Below are 17,047 nucleotides of genomic sequence, written 5' to 3'. Positions count from 1 at the left end.
TTTGATTCATGATGCGGATAAGGCTTCCAACTGCACATTAGGACATATCACGGGATCTTGCATAATTCTCAAAATCCATTATTATCGTGCAATATAGTTGTGCAGAAACAGTGATAGCTTTAACTTATACTGTTTGAAAAGCCTAGACTGCAAAGTATGGTTCGAAGAATCACATGTACAAAAGTCCCTGATGGGATTTCTCAAATAAGATGGCTCGTGGGGAATCTGGGGAATGACCAATCTGCAAACCTCCAGGACCCATGGATTGTTGACATGTCTTAGAGCCGGTGACTGACTTTCATCAACATTGAGATGGGGGACTCGATGAGAATATACAATCTGCTTCATCTGAACAGAAGGGGTTGGAACCTAATGATAGCGGCCTAGTTTTTTGGAGAGCAGTTGGCAGAGCTCATGCAGTCTCTGACAATCCCTATACACAGTAATCAAGATGTCAGAGTCTGGAGTTTCTCTTGTCCTTCGAGGGTGGTGATGACTGACCTTTACCCACTGCATCAGAAAGAGCCCATTATGTATTTGGATATTGGTTAGATCTGAAGAACCGGATTGCACCCAAGGGTGAGCCTCTTCTTGTGGAATTTTGCTTAGAATGACTTTCGACCAAGTCTGTTATGAAGGAGAGAGATATGGATCTCTAATTAGCTTGTCTACCCTACAGATTGGAGGATGAGATAATGGAGCATGTCTTTTCTTGGTATCCGAGAGCTAGACAAGTATGGCATCTTGCTAGCATGTATCATCTTATCACTTAGGTCGGGGTTCCAGTTCTGATCATTCTAAACTTACTCAAGTGGAGCATCAGGACTGTGCTGACCAGAGCTATTGGTATTAGAGCTGCTTATATTGTCTACGAGATATGACTGTCCATGAACAGTCTAATATTTGAGTCTAGTGAGGAAAATTTTAGAAAATCTAATCTCCTAGTGCATGTTAAAATTAAAAAAAAAATCTAGCAACGAAAAAATTTTAGATCTGATTAAAATCTTTTTAATTAATCATGCAAGCAATAAATCTAATCTATTGCCATCCTAAGATCTATCACATGTAAGATTAAGATGTTGAAAATAAAAATCAGATTTAAAAGATATCAAAAATTAAAAATTAAAGATCCGATCTTCATACCTTTGTATAGATAGCAGAACGCTGCAATTCGATGATCGTGGTAATCTGATGAGGTTCCTGCAGAGCTGCACATACATCCAAACTCTATGGGTATCCACACGAAGTTCTCATTCTGATCAGAGGCTCCTAACTTCACCAGGGTGCTAGCTTTCTTGCAGAGTCGTCTTCTGATAGTTGATTCTGATTTCTTCTTCAGATCTCTCAAACTCTCTTAGATCTCTAAAGAGGAACAAGAGAAAGAATAGAGGAGAAAGAAGATGTGGAGGAAAAAAAAAACTTATGAGAAATTCTTTTTTCTTTTTTTTTTCCTCTTCCCAAAATCTTAGATGAAACCCTAGGGATCTCTCACACTAGACACGCCTCTCTAGTTTTTCTTATGCTAAAAAAGAAGCCTACATTCTCTCTCAGATATCATGCCCCTTATATGTTTCTCACACCCTCCTTTTTGATGTTTTACTGTGAATTCATATTTTACACTTATGCATCACGCCAAAAACCAAAATCCTTTTATTTTTGGCGTCCCAAAGGAGTTAGGTCTTACCTAACTTGGATAAGGCTCAATCCTTATCAAATAAGGACTTGAATTTAAAGCATCCTCATCCATAAATGGTATGGAGAAAAGAGAAGGTGTGGAGAAGGATTTTTGGATGCACATCCTCACGCAAAAATAGATTTTTGCATGGAGAAAATAGTGGCTTTCATAGGGCATGCGGAATCATATGGGGTCGTGCTAGGGAGAGAGTCTCAGTCCATTGGGACTCTCATTTTAGGTGATTAATTCATTCCTAACTAATTAGAAATTTGGTTACACCCAAAAAGAAGAAATCCTAATCTAATTAGAATCCAATTTTTCCAATAAGATCCTAATCTAATTAGAAAATTAGTTGAACTCAAGTCCTAATCAAATCAAAAATTAATCTCTCTTACAATTGAGTTATCTCATAACTCAATCAGGTTTGATCTAATCAAACTCAAATCAAGTCAAATCGATTCCAATTCAGTTAGACTTGATCCGAACCCCCTTGCTCAATCAAATTGAGCCAATTAGTAATTTAATTGCTAAATAATCCTTCTACAACTCACTAACTCTTAGTGAATTACTTTATTGTAACTCTTGCATTGGATTAATCATCAGTTATATTATTAAACTCAATAACGATTCATAATCACTAATCAATCATCTGATCAGAAAAAGACATCTTTTGTATATGACTCTATAGATTCTATTTTATCTGGTAGTAAGATATACTGTGATCCCCATCATAATATCACCAAAATTTCTTTCGATAGGTTGGAACAATTCTAATTTTTCTTATCAAGGATCATCGATCATCAAAATAATGCTCGATAAGTCTCCTGATCCACTAGTGACACTAATAGTATATAGTGACAATCCAGTAAAATAAAATATTGAATCTCTTGATGCAGTTATCATGTAGTTTAATTCTTCTATCATGAGTCCCAACAAGATGCAGGTCAAGGATAACTCATCAGATCCATTCGTCCATCATATATCAGATTCAATCAACTCGAGTTCATATGAAATCTTATAAATTTTTTTTTCATCATTTACCTACCATGGTCATGGATTTTAGGACTCGATCTCATGAGCTGCATAAATTTTTTTCTATCTACCTGGATCGACAGATCTCATCTTGATGCACATCCTATTCTTGCAATGGACCTACTGTAGCCAATATATATCGTAAAATTTTGAATGACTAGATAACCAAGTGATTGTGCAGTCAAGCTACAGCAATCCCACTATGAACAATGAAGTACTGTAGGTCAAAAAACTATCTATATTACTGTAACTTTGAGCAAGTCATCGATGAGTGGGTAACCATTCTAGTGACTTCTCATGTTAGTCATGCTCAGTATCTTTGATCTCTATCAAGCACCTACACTCTCGCTTCAGTATACTCACACTATCGACTCGAGACTTGTTTATCCACAAAGAGAAGCAATCTGTGTACTGATCTATTCGAATCAGTTACCGTCTCTATGATGATCAATCGATCGGAAGTATTTAGAAATTAACCACTAATGATATGTGTCTCAAATTCTCAACTCTTGAGAATGCATGTCATCATTCCTTAATTCTTTAGATGATTCATAGACATAATTTAAATACAACATGAATGAAAAATAATTCAAATTTTATTTATTTTAAAAATTTTAATTATAAAATTATGCCCCTAGAATGTATATATGTGTCTATCAATCTGGCTTCTAGGGCATACATCTAACATATAGGAGATGACCGATGAGATTTACTCTTAAGTGGGCCCTTACCTTGCCAATGGAACTGTCTGATATGACTTTGAGACATTCAGAGACTTGGGACTCCCATCGTGCTCATGGAGCGGCCTAATGTGTGTTTATCTCTTGGGAGTCCTTCCTTCGATGTACCTCAAAATCAACTTTGATGGGAGCATCAGAGATAGGCATGGAGGTGCTGACTTTATGATTTGCAGTCCTGCATCCAAACTCATGGTGACAGGGGATAGCTATCTCTTCGAGCCCATGATTTTTAGTGGGGGAGTTTGTCCCCCCTTTAACAAATGAGATTAGTTAGAGGGTTCTTACTAGACTAAAATGTCCATATAGATGGTATTCTTCTAGTGCCGACCAAGCGAGAGATTGATTGCTGCTAAAAAATCTAGCTCGCTCCATCACCCTTAGGTTGCATCTGACAATCTATCCAGATTGCTGGCAATTTAAAATGGGCCCACTAGATTATTGAGTTTGATATACTTTTTGGATGGCAATCCAGATTGCCTTGATAATTCAGATTATCTCTCAGAAGGTAATGTAAATTGCTTTGAGGAGAGGTGGCTATCCAGATTATCACTTATTTGGTAATATTGTAAAAAAAATTTTGAATAAAATTATCTTTAAAAAAAAATCACACAAAATCCATCCCTCCACCCCCTCCCCCGACGGCTCTCACCCTCTCCTTATTATATATAATAATATGATATAATATATTATAATATAATATACTATTATTTTTTTATAGTAACTATATTATATTACAATAATATAGTATACGATAATATATATTATATAAATCCTATTATATATAACAATAAGTTATATTATATATATTATATTGTTATATGCCCTTTTTCCTCTTTCTTGATCGATCCGCCCCGTCACCTATTCGACAAGTGACTGATAGATCTTGGTCTATATCGTAGTCTCTGGTGGTCGAGTTTGGCTGTTTCAGACGTAAGTTGGTTTTTGTGAACTGCTCAAACGGTGATAAAGCAAGATGAAAAAGCATATTTTTTGGGCTATTTTATTTCATTCTTTCGACGGTTTATGAAAGATCGCTCGCTTGATGCAGTACCTCATCGATAGATAAAAAAGAATCAAAAGCAATCTTTTGCGCATTGTCTTCTTCATTGCATTAGATGCCTTTATCCCCTACCTCAATCCCTAGCTAGCTGCAATCCAAACCTCCCTAGTAGTCTCTATTTGGTCTGTAAACTGATAGTTGTTGTTCGCAAGCAAATGGGCAGGTTTTGAGTTGGATGTTTGAGCAAGCATAGTCTTCAATGCTCTATGATCAGAGTTCTATTCTACGACTAATTGTGCTACTTGAAATCATTAGTATCGGATATCTTGTTATCTAACTCTCGTTACTGTGCTTTAACGATACCGTAGTGGTCCTTTCATTTTTCATGGGCTTTTGTGCAAAGTTGTAATTATTTATTATACGTAATTCTTTTTCATTTTTTCTGTGTCTATCTTTTATTAGTTGTTTTTTGTTTGCTTTTTTTTTTCACTGTACTCGACCACCCCCGTACGTACTCCTATCCACAAAATAAGACTTCTCGTGAGAATATGTTGCTTGAGCGAGGGCCTTCCTCTAGCTCTGATATAGCTGCCCATGACACAAAGTTGCCAGGAGCTTAAAGGCTTCAGACCAGAATATTTGGAGACTGGAGAGCATCGAGTTGATCAATTCATTCTCCCTGCATAAGAAAAGAAATATTTATATTATTATATTACTATATATCATTATATTATTATTATATAATATTATATAATATTTTATTATATTAATATCTTATATTAATATAATATATAATATAATATTATTATATATAATAATATACTATTTTATATTATAATAATTTATTATTATATTATCATATAATATTATATATGATATTAATATATTGTAATATATATTAATAAATATTATTCCATATAATAATATATTAATTATATTGTTATATTATTATATCATAATATATTAATATATAAATATTATAATATATTATAATAATATCTCTTTATTAATATAACATAATATATAATATAATATTATTATATACAATAATATAGTATAATATATTATATTATTATATTATTAAAATAATATAATGTATTATGTTATATTATAATAGTTTATTATAACATCTTAATATAATATTATAATATACTATATTAAAATAAATTATATTATATTATATTAATTATACAAATATTATTAATGTTATATGACTATATATTATTATATTATTATTATAATATATTATAATAATATATATTATATTATATTAATATCTTATAATATATATAGTAATATTATATTATATTATTGCATATAATATATAATATAATTATATAATATAGTATATAATTATATTATATTATATTATATAGTATATATAATTATATTATATTTTAATATAGTACATAACATAATATTATTATATGTAATAATATAATATAATATAATATATTATAATAATTTATTATTATATTATCATATAATATTATGTATTATATCAATATATTATGATATATATTATATAAATATTATTTTATATAACAATATATTAATTATATTATTTTACTATTATATTATCATATATTGTAATATATTAATATATTAATATTATAATATATTATAATAATATCTTTTATTAATATAGCATAATATATAATATAGTATTATTATATAATAATATTGTGTAATATATTATATTATTATATTATTAAAATAATATAATATATTATATTATATTATAATAGTTTATTATAATATCATAATATAATATTATAATATACTATATTAAAATATGTTATATTATATTATAATAATTATATAAATATCATTGTATATAATAATATAATATGTTATTATTATTGTAAGATTAAAAAGATATTTTAAGAATTTGATTTCATTTTATCAATAATCTGATTGTTATATCAAACATGTCAATCAAAATTTTTAATAATTTTATTGCAACATTATTTACATGTATCAAACACAGTAATCAACATTACTGACAATTTAATAATAATAATTTATTTCGAAGGCAATCCAAATTATCTTTCAAGATTGTCTAGTGATGCACCAAATGCAACCTTAATAAATTTGAAAGATCCAGTCCAACAAAGCGTTAGTTATTTGGGTGGGATCACTTACACGTGGTGGATTCTGTGAGTAAATCACTCAATTATTAAGGGTGACTTAACCATAATGATGGCTTGAATCCAAGAGTGTGTGCAAGGTATCACTACTCACCCACTTTTGTAAAACTTTTCGACTTTATTGACAAGGTGTGTGACTCTAGATATGAGGCATATCTTCAGAGAGGTGTATTTTCTGGCTCTTTTAGATGTTTTTATATAAGGTTTATATAAATAATTTATTTTTTTTAAAAAAATAATTTAAAAAATATTTAGGTTGCCTTCTATTACTACTGTATCACAAAAAAAAAAAAAAAAGGAAAAAAAAAAAAAAAAAAGAAAAGGAAGAAAGATTGTACCAGGGGAAAAAGCTTGAACCAATAGACTCCATGATTCCGTGAATCACACGTTGGTCTTGTCGAACCTTATCATAAATCATCTTCGTACGTCCATTTGCTCCTCGATGCTGCAACTTGTCCTTTTGTTGCCGTGTAGATAACCCTCTTTTTTTCACTAAAATATCTAATGATTAGCCCATCTATAAAAGTTTCCAACTTACCATGCCAACAAAGCCTTCAACTGGTTGTGGTTAAGATGCAAATCCCAGTCAGATGTTAGGAATATTTGGAAACAAATGATAGATAAATTGCGGCCTAGAACTAGAAATACGTTTATCGACGTTACAACCGCTTGTTGTTCGTTCATTTGCATGATTTGTAATTTTGTAGTCGTCTATCCTTCCGTGCATAAACACGTGCGTGGCCCCCATTCCAACTTTCCAAGTTAGCAGGAGAAGGCTGTTTGCTGTGTGGCGCAAGATAGCAAGACCATGCCCCATGCCCAAAAGGGTATCTTCGATATTTTCTTTCAATCATCCCGGGCCAACGGCTCGTTGATGGATCGCAAAGCAACAAAGACGATAATTTTTCCACGTCTTCCAAAACGTCCCGCATCTCAGCTCTCTCTGTGACCACCGGACAAACCCCAACTATCTATCGCTTGATTTCTCCCCTGGCCGTCGATCAGATGGACCCGTTCTCGCCGGAGGAGTTGATCTTGGTGGAGCGCGACCCCTCGGGCGTCGCCTTCGTCACCATCAACCGGCCCAAGTCCCTCAACTCGCTCACCCGCCCCATGATGGTGGCCCTCGCGGGCGCCTTCCGCCGCCTCGACGCCGACCCGGCGGTGGGCGCCATCGTGCTCTCCGGCCGCGGCCGCTCCTTCTGCTCCGGCGTCGACCTCACGGCGGCGGAGGAGGTCTTCAAGGGCGATGTCAAGGACGACGCGGCCAACCCCGTCGCCCAGATGGAGCGCTGCCGCAAGCCCATCATCGGCGCGATCACCGGGTTCGCCGTCACCGCAGGCTTCGAGATCGCGCTCGCCTGCGACGTGCTGGTCGCCGGACGGGACGCCAAGTTCGTCGACACGCATACCAGGTACGCTTACCTCCCCCCGACGTCTCTCTCTTTTTCTAATTTTCCTTCAATTTGATACGGTTCTGCTTTGATCGATGAATAGACTGAAGTCTTGGAAAAATCCATTCATAGAGCTTCACAAAGCCGAGTGTAGTTATTTCATAGCACAAGCGTTGTTAAGAAGAATATCGTCTCAGGGAGTGGAAAAAACTCGAAAGGAAATAAGTTTCAATGTTCAATTACACAATCTTCATCCCTATTTATAAGACTTCAATCCTAAATTACCAAGAATAGCAAATGGCTCGAATTAAGAAAACTCCAGCAAAAACATGTCGGCTTCTATAAGTTCAACCCAGGTCGAAATCAAACTCTCTAAACCTAAGAAGGCAAATTTTTTTAATATTTTAGACAGTATAAAGGACAAGTTTGGCGGACCAAAAATAGCAGGAAAACACTGAAATTAGCCTTTGATGGGTTTGCGATTGTTTACTATTTCGTTGTAAGTTTTCCAATGCCATCTAGATCACTAAAATCCGACTTATGGCTTGAAAGTTATGCTTGTTTATTTGAAGCTTGAATGTTTTGGTCCTATGCGCGTGTACCAACTTGCGACTTGGTCCAATACATGTTTTCTTCAGATAAAATTGTTCTGCATCAGCCCCCTCCACTTTAGAAATACCCATCCTTGAGTTTTCACTAGTTATTAGCATAAGTTTCGGCTCATAATACGGCAACAGATCTTCTACATTGAAAGTTTTTTTGATTCTCATATTGTAAGGCAAATCAGTAACATTAGGCATTATTATTGATTTTCTTGATGAGCTGATATAGTCCAATCTTTTTTGTCCTTTTGTTTGTTAACATTCTTGCTTCCTTCCTCATGTACACCATCACCTGATCTCTCTTTTGGAACACTTTGCTTGCTGATGCTTTTCAACTGCTTCCTTGTACCTGGTATTAGGTTCCAGCAGATGCTCCTTCGCATCTGCATGCATTGGAGTCATCTTTTCTACTATATCTTCTGCCACATTCATACCTAAAATCTTTGGCAAAGGTACCAAATCTAGTACTTGTCGAGCTTTTGATCATAAACAATCTGGAAGGCGATTTCTATGTAGATCCATTCACCATATTGTTGAAGTCTAACTCAGCTTGTGCCAGGTAGTAGTCACATTGCTTTGGCTTGTCGGTGGAAAGACATCAAATGATGTCTCATTATCCTCATCTGGCCATTAGTTAAGTCATCTTCAAGGGCTTTGCCAAAAGTGGCTGAGGAATTTGTTGTCATGATTTGGATTGATGGTTTTGGGCATGCCATGGAGATGAACTACCACTCCTTAAAGAAAAGATTTGCAACATTGGAGGCATTAGATGTCTTCTTGCATGGGTTGAAGTGCATCATCTTTGAAAATCTGTCAACCACCACAAAGCCAGGAGCCATACCTTGTTGAGTCTTAGAGAGACCCAACAGAAAATCTGCGGACAAGTTCCCCTAGAGCGTACTTGGAATAGGCAGTAGAGCATACCGGTGCTCCATGAATGGCCTTTTGCAGTTTGGCAGATACAGCACTACTCCGACATTCTTCCCACATCTTTCTTGCGGCCAGTAGCATCTCCCCTCCACCATGGTTATGGTCTTGTCTCATCCTAGGTTCCCAGCTAGGCCACCTGCATGCCATTCTTGGACAGTATGCTCAAGTAAGGAGCTTCAAGGAATACATAGCTGATTGCCCTTGATTTGATAACCATCTTGCACTTGCAGTTTTCCAGGTTGTCCTCTGGTGCATCTCGCCCATTTTTCTTTTAAATATCCATTATCTGCATAAAGGTCTTTTAGGTAGTGAAGCCCATAGTCTATTACTCAAAGTAACCAACAGAGTAATTCTTATACTTAGTGCAGCAACCACCTTGTTCTGCTGGCCAGACTTGTATTTTAACACGTAATTGTACTCCTCCAAAGTATTAATCCACCTAGCATGCAACTGTTTCATGTTGTTTGGCCTGTTGAATAAGGAAATGTCACGAATACTTCAAAGCTTGGACCACATAGCACAACTCGAGCTTGTTAGGACCACTTCTTTCATCTATCATTTAACTGTCATATGCCACTCGTCGGCCTTCTTGGGAAAGAGTAGCTCCTATTCCAACATGCAAAGCATCACAGTCAACTTCAAATAACTGGATAAATTTAGGTAGAGCTAACACTAGCAGAGAAGTCAACTTCTTTTTCAAGAGTGCAACAGATCTTGGTGTAGGCCACTCACATATTGCCACTTTCTCCTCATCCACCTGAATGTCTTTAGCAGTAACCACACAGCCCCAAAATACTAGGCCATTAGTTAAGAAACTAAATTTCTTGAGGTTCACGTACGAGCTGTTCTTTTGAAGGATGGAGAAGACAGCTCGCAGATGCTTGAGATGCTCAGCTGCACTGTGGCTGTACATGAGGATATTATCAAAGTAATACCTAGTTCATCAATCTCATGAATGTGCCGGTTGAGAGCTCAAAAGCATGACCAACCACCTTCTAAGTTCTCTTTAGTCTTGAATGTTGTTTCGTATTCATCACCAAGTCTGATCCAAATCTTGTGGTATTCACTTCTGTGGTCAATCTTGGTGAAGAACTTCGACCCCTCCAGCATGTCTAATATATCATCTAAATGTGGAATCCAGAACCTGTACCTTCCAGTAATTTGACCAATAGCCTGGCTGTCACATGCATCCTCCAACTCAATCCTTCTTTGGCATCAGTAAAGCCGGAACAGCACATAGTCTTAAGCTTTCTCACACTAAGCCCTTGCACATCAGGTCCTCCACTTGGCCTTGTGTAGAATCCCATGCTCCTTGGAACTCATCTGATGATGTGGTAGGTTGGGTAAGGTTGTGCCAAGAATGAGGTTAATATGATGCTGGATATATCTGATAAGAGGTAGGCCATTTGAAAGTTCTTTAGGCATGATCTCTTGGAATTCTTTCATCATTGGCTTCAGCGGCCATTTTGGTGGGTGGCACGTCATCTCCCTACACTACTAAAGTCATAGTTATCTTCACCTTCACAAATCCTTTTCCACTAGAAAGGACCTCCTGTCCACTTTAGAAGCTTCGAATTGATTCTCCTCTCTTTGGGCCTAAGATGGTTTTCTATCTTTATAAAATAAAAACAGATTATCCCTGCCGGTACGAGAAGAATCTACATCATGCTGCCAAGGCCTACCAAGTAATAGATAGCATACATCCATATCAACTATATCACACAACACCTCAACGTTATAGTTCATGCCAATAAAAGGATGAACAAGACATTGTTTAGTTACCTTAGCCATGTCTTTGCCTTGGATCCATTCAAGTGAATGAGGAGTTGGATGCTTCTGTGTCTTTAATTGCAATTTATCTGCCATGTACCTTGAGACTAGGTTCTCGGTTCTGCCACCATCAATGATCACATCACAAACTTGCCCCTTGGTGGGGTCTTATGTTTGGAACATTTTGTGCCGCTACGAGCCTATTTCGTCCTTCTGGTTCAGTAGTAGTTGCCTACCACAATGTTCAAGCCTGAATTTTGATAGTTAATGTCACGACACCATCAACCACATTGTGGATATTGCCATCTTCTTAATATAGCTTCTCTTCATAGTCTTTACTTTTTCAGGGACTATAACATTCGTTGTAGTGTGTTCAGGATACTGATTGGAGCTCTGGTTGATTGCACAACATGCACATTATTCATGGAGGGTGTGCATAAGAATGAGTCAGCATTTGCTGGCCTGGATTGGCTTGTTCTGCTTGCTTCCTTAGGTCTCTCTTTGTTTTAGGTTCAAGGTGAAATTGATTGTGCAACAACTTCTTCATCTTTAGCCAGAATAGAACAGGGTTTTTTTCTAATACTACTTCTTCATCTCATAGGAGAAGCATGTTGCAGAAAGAGACAAGCACCATTGTCTTAAAAATAGGGGAAAAAACACTATCTTCTTAACAAACAGATTGGAAAAAGACAAAGAGAGTAAGTTTCCGTATTATTATGAACGATGTTCAATGCGCAATCATCATTCCCTGTTTACAAGACTCCAATCCTAAATCACCAGAAATAGCAGTGTGACTCAAATTAAAAAAACTCCAACAAAAAACATGTCTGCTACCCAAATCTCCTAGTTGAACCCTGGTCAAAATCGTACTTTCTAAACCTACCGATGCAAAATTTCCTCAAATATTTTTTAAAGTAAGAAGAACAAGTTTGACGAACCAAAAATAGCCAGAAAATGATGAAATTAACCTTTAATTGATTATGATTTTTGACCATCTCATTGTAAGCTTTCCAATGGCATTTGGATTACTGAAATCCGAGTTATAGTTTGAAAGTTATGCTCATTTTCCGAAGCTCGTGTGTTTTGGTTCCACACACCCGAACCAACTTGTAACTTGGTTGGATCCATCTTCTCCAGACAATCCACAGCTAATTGTTCTATACCAAGTTAATTATCGTAATTTCCATTTCAATGATTGAATGTCACAAATGCAACTGAGCTTAATCAACATATTTCAAGTGTGATGAGTAATAGAAGGCCTATTAGCTGAAGCTTACTAATACTGTGCTAATTAGTCTGAACTATTAGTCCTACTACTTAATTGTTGCTTATTGTGGCTCCTTCGAGATCTAAAACATATTTAATTTCACTCTCATAAACATGTTGGCATAAAAAATAGAGATGCCTATGATCTAAAGATGTTAATGTTCTGTCCACAAATATCCAGTGAAAGTTTTCTTAATTGCGGGTATTTTCTAGACTAGCTTAACATATGGATGAATGAAGCTTGCACTTTCTGGTAGCTTAGACACATTTTCTTGCTGATATTTTATCTGCCTGGGACTCCTAACATTTTTCGACCGCTAGCCTGACGTCTCTCACTTAGAAGAGGTCGATGTCAACCAGCTGAGCTACCAGCTGTTGGCAATTATACATTAATATTAAAGGGATGTAGAACAACTGAATTCACTGAGACACCTAGGGATATTGAAAACTGTATATTCCTTTGAACTACATTGTCATATAACCATGTCTTATCTTAGTCAGGTTTGGGAAGTTTTAATGTCAACTAAAGTCAAAAGGTGTCAATATTGAACCAGATTATCTAACACTATTGTCAAACCAATTTGCTAATATTCAACCTTTTCTCAGGACAAACAGGGGAGGTTTTGATCTTTCCTAGAAGGATCCCCATCTGGTATATTTTAAGGTGCTTAGAAGTTTCATGGTTTGATGAGAATATGTGTGATGCACTAAAGTATCATGATTTAATGTAACATAATGGTACAGCTACAGAATGTTAGGCATTTCATTTGCAACCTACAAGCATGTGTAATAATTGCTGCACTAGCTGGGTAAATCAGTACCAAAAACCTTGCTAGAGATTAGGGCCTGTCTTCACAACAGTTTGGAGGGTTATGGGTATTTAGCGGAGGGCTACTAGCCTTCATTGTGTGGTCCATTGCCAATTGACCTCCTTCTATACACCTGCACACATGGGGGCACACATGAAAAGGGCAAGAGAAGGTAATGATAATTGACTCGAATGACAAGGATATGAGGCGGAAGAGTGAAAGGGTTAGAGACAGCAATAAGTAGGCAGACTACAGAGTGCTTTATCAAATTCATTGGATGATTATGATTGTCTATTCTTTTCTATATTTGATACTTTGCGGTCAATACATATAGCTAGCTGGTGGTCTTAATTAATTCGGATCCTGATCTGGCTTTGCTGATTTGAAGCCTAGTGAGTATAAATATAGTGTTAAGGCTGCCAACTGCCCTAGTTGGTTTTGTCTCGTGTGCTGACACGAGAACTGGGTCTGATCCCACAGCTACTCTGGTATTTGTCCTCACTCTTTTCAACTGTACAATGAAAATCTGTGAGATATTGGAATAATCCCTTGATTTCTGCATCATATATTTATAATTCCTTATATTCTGATAATGCTTTCTGTTCTGAAATTTTAATTGTTCTAATTCAATTTGCTGTTCAACTTAGGCTGATGATTAATACATAATCCAGGTTTGGTATATTTCCATCATGGGGCCTTTCACAAAAGCTTTCACGCATCATAGGGCCAAATAGGGCTCGAGAAGTATCACTCACTGGCATGGCCCTAACTGCAGAGATGGCAGAAAAGTGGGGGCTTGTTAATCATGTTGTCAGCAATGATGAGGTGTTGAAGAAAGCCAAAGATGTTGCAGCAGCCATTTTAAGGAACAATAGAGATATGGTGCTGAGGTACAAGTCAGTTTTAAATGATGGGTTCAAACTGGACTTGGCCCATGCTCTTGTCCTTGAAAAGGTGAAATTTCTTTCAAAAACTTTAACCTCTCTGCTGACAATATGGGTTAAACCTTGAATCCACTAAACAATTTTTCTTTTATGGTTAAACTTTGATTTTTGCCTATAAAAATTTGTCATGTGATGTCCTCAGCTCTGTGTGGATATCAAAGCCCTTTATTATTTATCCATGATAATACAGACTTCTGAAAAATTGTGTGGATGTAAATGTGACCTGTGTGCATGCACCACAAATGTGCTCATCAAATGTGGAAACATGATGCATGGCAATATAACACCATTCATTGGATGCTGATATACATGTGCATTTGAATGACATTTCAGCATTTAATTACCATTCTGGTGGTATAGAGTGAATACTATGACTGGAATACCCGATGTATTGGAGTTATCAAGTCTTTTTCTTGTACTTTATAATCGCCACCATTATGGTATTTCTCAAAAAAAAAAAAAAAAAAAAACTTGCAGCCGGTTATATGTTTATGTGAGCTGTTGTTTTTTAGTTGATTTTTAGAACTGTTATTGTGTGTGAATATGTATTCTTATTTGACTACTTCGTTGGTAATTTCAGGAGAGAGCTCATAGCTATTATGATGGCATGACCAAGGAGCAATTTGAGATGATGAAGAAATTTATATCAGGCCGAAGTACAAAACCCTCTTCCAAGATGTAGATGGCCCTTTGTTCATGTTTGATAGAATAAACTTAAAAAGCTTCCCGATGGAGAAGTTCAATAAATTTGATATATAAAACCTTATATGAGAGCATTCAGTTGAGAAACTAATAACAATTACTCTGTGAATTGAATATTCTGTATATAGCTTTTATTTTCCTTGTTTGATCAATATGGTTTTCTTTCTTTTCCATAGAATATGAATTTAATTGTGGCAGAAGTGGACCTACCGATCCATGAGTCGCAAATTTACCAACAAGGAACTGTAGAAGAAGCGATACAAAACATTCAAGCCTGTCAAGACCGTATTGCAAAGCAACTGAAGATAACTAGTGGAGAACTGAAATTTTCAGAATAGTTTGTAAAATAACTTAGATCAAAATGTTAAAGATATTTCCTCATTTTGATGTTCCGTAGCAGCTGGTGTTCAGTTGATGCCACCGCCATGTCCCAGTAGATGGTAGAGCCGTTGTATCTTGAGAATATATTTAGATGGATGGTGGAGATGACGGACCAGAAGTACTATTTTTTTATTTGTTCCTTAGTTTCTAATGCTGGTGCTACCAAAACCAGGCAATCCTCTTATTAAGTGAGGAAAAGTTAGATTTACAATCTTAATTAGTCTCAACAGACGAAAACTGCAAAAGGACTGTTTCCTATCATGGTATATTACAAGCAGGATGTCCCATGCTTGCATCAGGATAAGAAATAGACCCTTGCTCTGTGTGTGTGTATGTGTGTGTGTTTTTTTTCCTTTGCATGCTTTAGCTGTATCAAATTCAATCAACAGACAAATAAAGAAGATTGCCCTTATAATGGGGGACTCGGTTTCAAGAACGAGATATTATTCTTTCTGGGGCTTTCCTTGGGATATAACTTCATTCTGGTGGAGAGGTAGGTTAGTCATTTTTTCGTAGGAAAGATAGGTTAGTCATTCGTTGCCAAAAAGGAGACTTTTAAATCTTTCAGTAGTTGTGGAGACCTCCACATCTTCTCCCAGTAACCAGTACAACAAAATAGACGAAGCTCTCAATTATATCTTCTTCCTAACGTTTGGTTGCTTTGCTTTCAGGGAAGAGTACGAATGGGTCTTGTGACCAGTTGTCGACTTGTCATTGTTTTTTTTTTTTTTTTTTTTCGATCAACTGTCGACTTGTCATTGTGATACACCTTAAGTGATGATGATAAGAAAGTAACCAACCTCTTTTCCTAAAGGCCCGCCGGCTGCCATGCATGCAGGGACCTGAGATGCTGACATTAATTGAGAAGAGAATGAGAGCTTTCAGATGTAATGAATCCCAAGCTTTCTGTTAAGCTCCATCAATTTCAACACTTCAGAGCCATGCAAATTTCAACGTGTTCCATTACTTCTGCTGTATGGTAGTAACTTCTGTGAAGCTCTCTCAAGGTGTTTTTTTTCTTTTGGTAAAGAAGCTCTCAAAGTGTTTGACCACCACCTTTTCCTCGCTTAAATTCTTGTAGTGTGGGTGGCACGTTAAAAACCTTTTTTTGATGAAAATGGGAGGCTAATTACCACCCAGATCTTTATTGGAATGGAAGATCTATATGCAGAGGGAGAAGAAAGAAAGAAAAGGACATAAAATAAACGATTGGAAATGAGGGGGAATAAACAAAGTAGGGCTGTTAGTTATGATCCTAATAATAGATATTATTCCTTTGAATTAGTGCCGCAAACTTCCTGCAATAAGAAAAACAACACAAAACCCAGGAAACAGAAGAAGGATCCATCTAATTCCCTCTCAAAGGCGGAGTAGTTTCATTTTTCTCGTCCCTTTACAGCCTTTATCATATTTTCCAGCTCTTGTTTAACCTTCTCAGTGATACACGAAGTCCAGTTTTGAGATTGGAGTATAGGCTGTTTAAAACCACATTTGGCGAGAAGTTTCCAGCTGAAATATTTTTCTGTTCCTTTCTTTCCATGTGGACCAGCATACCACTACAACCAGGATGTCCCATGCCGTTTCCTTTCTCTAATTTCAAGTCTTTTGCTCCATGTATTCCATAGTCCTTGATTTAGTTTGGCAAAGATGGA

At 36.2% G+C, this 17,047-nt stretch overlaps 1 protein-coding gene across 1 annotated transcript; it reads left to right on the top strand.

Annotated features, from left to right (window-relative positions):
• Positions 1-7,493: 7,493 nt before the first annotated feature.
• LOC105045000 (probable enoyl-CoA hydratase 1, peroxisomal) lies at positions 7,494-15,166 on the top strand. Its single transcript, XM_010923140.4, has 3 exons — positions 7,494-8,012; positions 14,040-14,322; positions 14,893-15,166. The coding sequence occupies exons 1-3, from the start codon at positions 7,603-7,605 to the stop codon at positions 14,992-14,994; spliced, it is 795 nt and encodes a 264-aa protein (XP_010921442.2). The 5' UTR covers positions 7,494-7,602; the 3' UTR covers positions 14,995-15,166.
• Positions 15,167-17,047: the final 1,881 nt, after the last annotated feature.

The sequence above is a fragment of the Elaeis guineensis genome, chromosome 5, assembly GCF_000442705.2.
Source record: "Elaeis guineensis isolate ETL-2024a chromosome 5, EG11, whole genome shotgun sequence".
Classification (NCBI taxonomy): Eukaryota; Viridiplantae; Streptophyta; class Magnoliopsida; order Arecales; family Arecaceae; genus Elaeis; species Elaeis guineensis.
Note: the sequence above shows the minus strand (reverse complement) of the source record. Positions and strands in the feature narration are given on the sequence as shown.

Coding starts and splice junctions, on each gene's coding strand:
- LOC105045000 (XM_010923140.4), top strand. CDS start 7,603: ATGGACCCGTTCTCGCCGGAGGAGTTGATCTTGGTGGAGCGCGACCCC. Junction 8,013..14,039: donor TTCGTCGACACGCATACCAG/GTACGCTTACCT, acceptor TACATAATCCAG/GTTTGGTATATTTCCATCAT. Junction 14,323..14,892: donor ATGCTCTTGTCCTTGAAAAG/GTGAAATTTCTT, acceptor TGGTAATTTCAG/GAGAGAGCTCATAGCTATTA.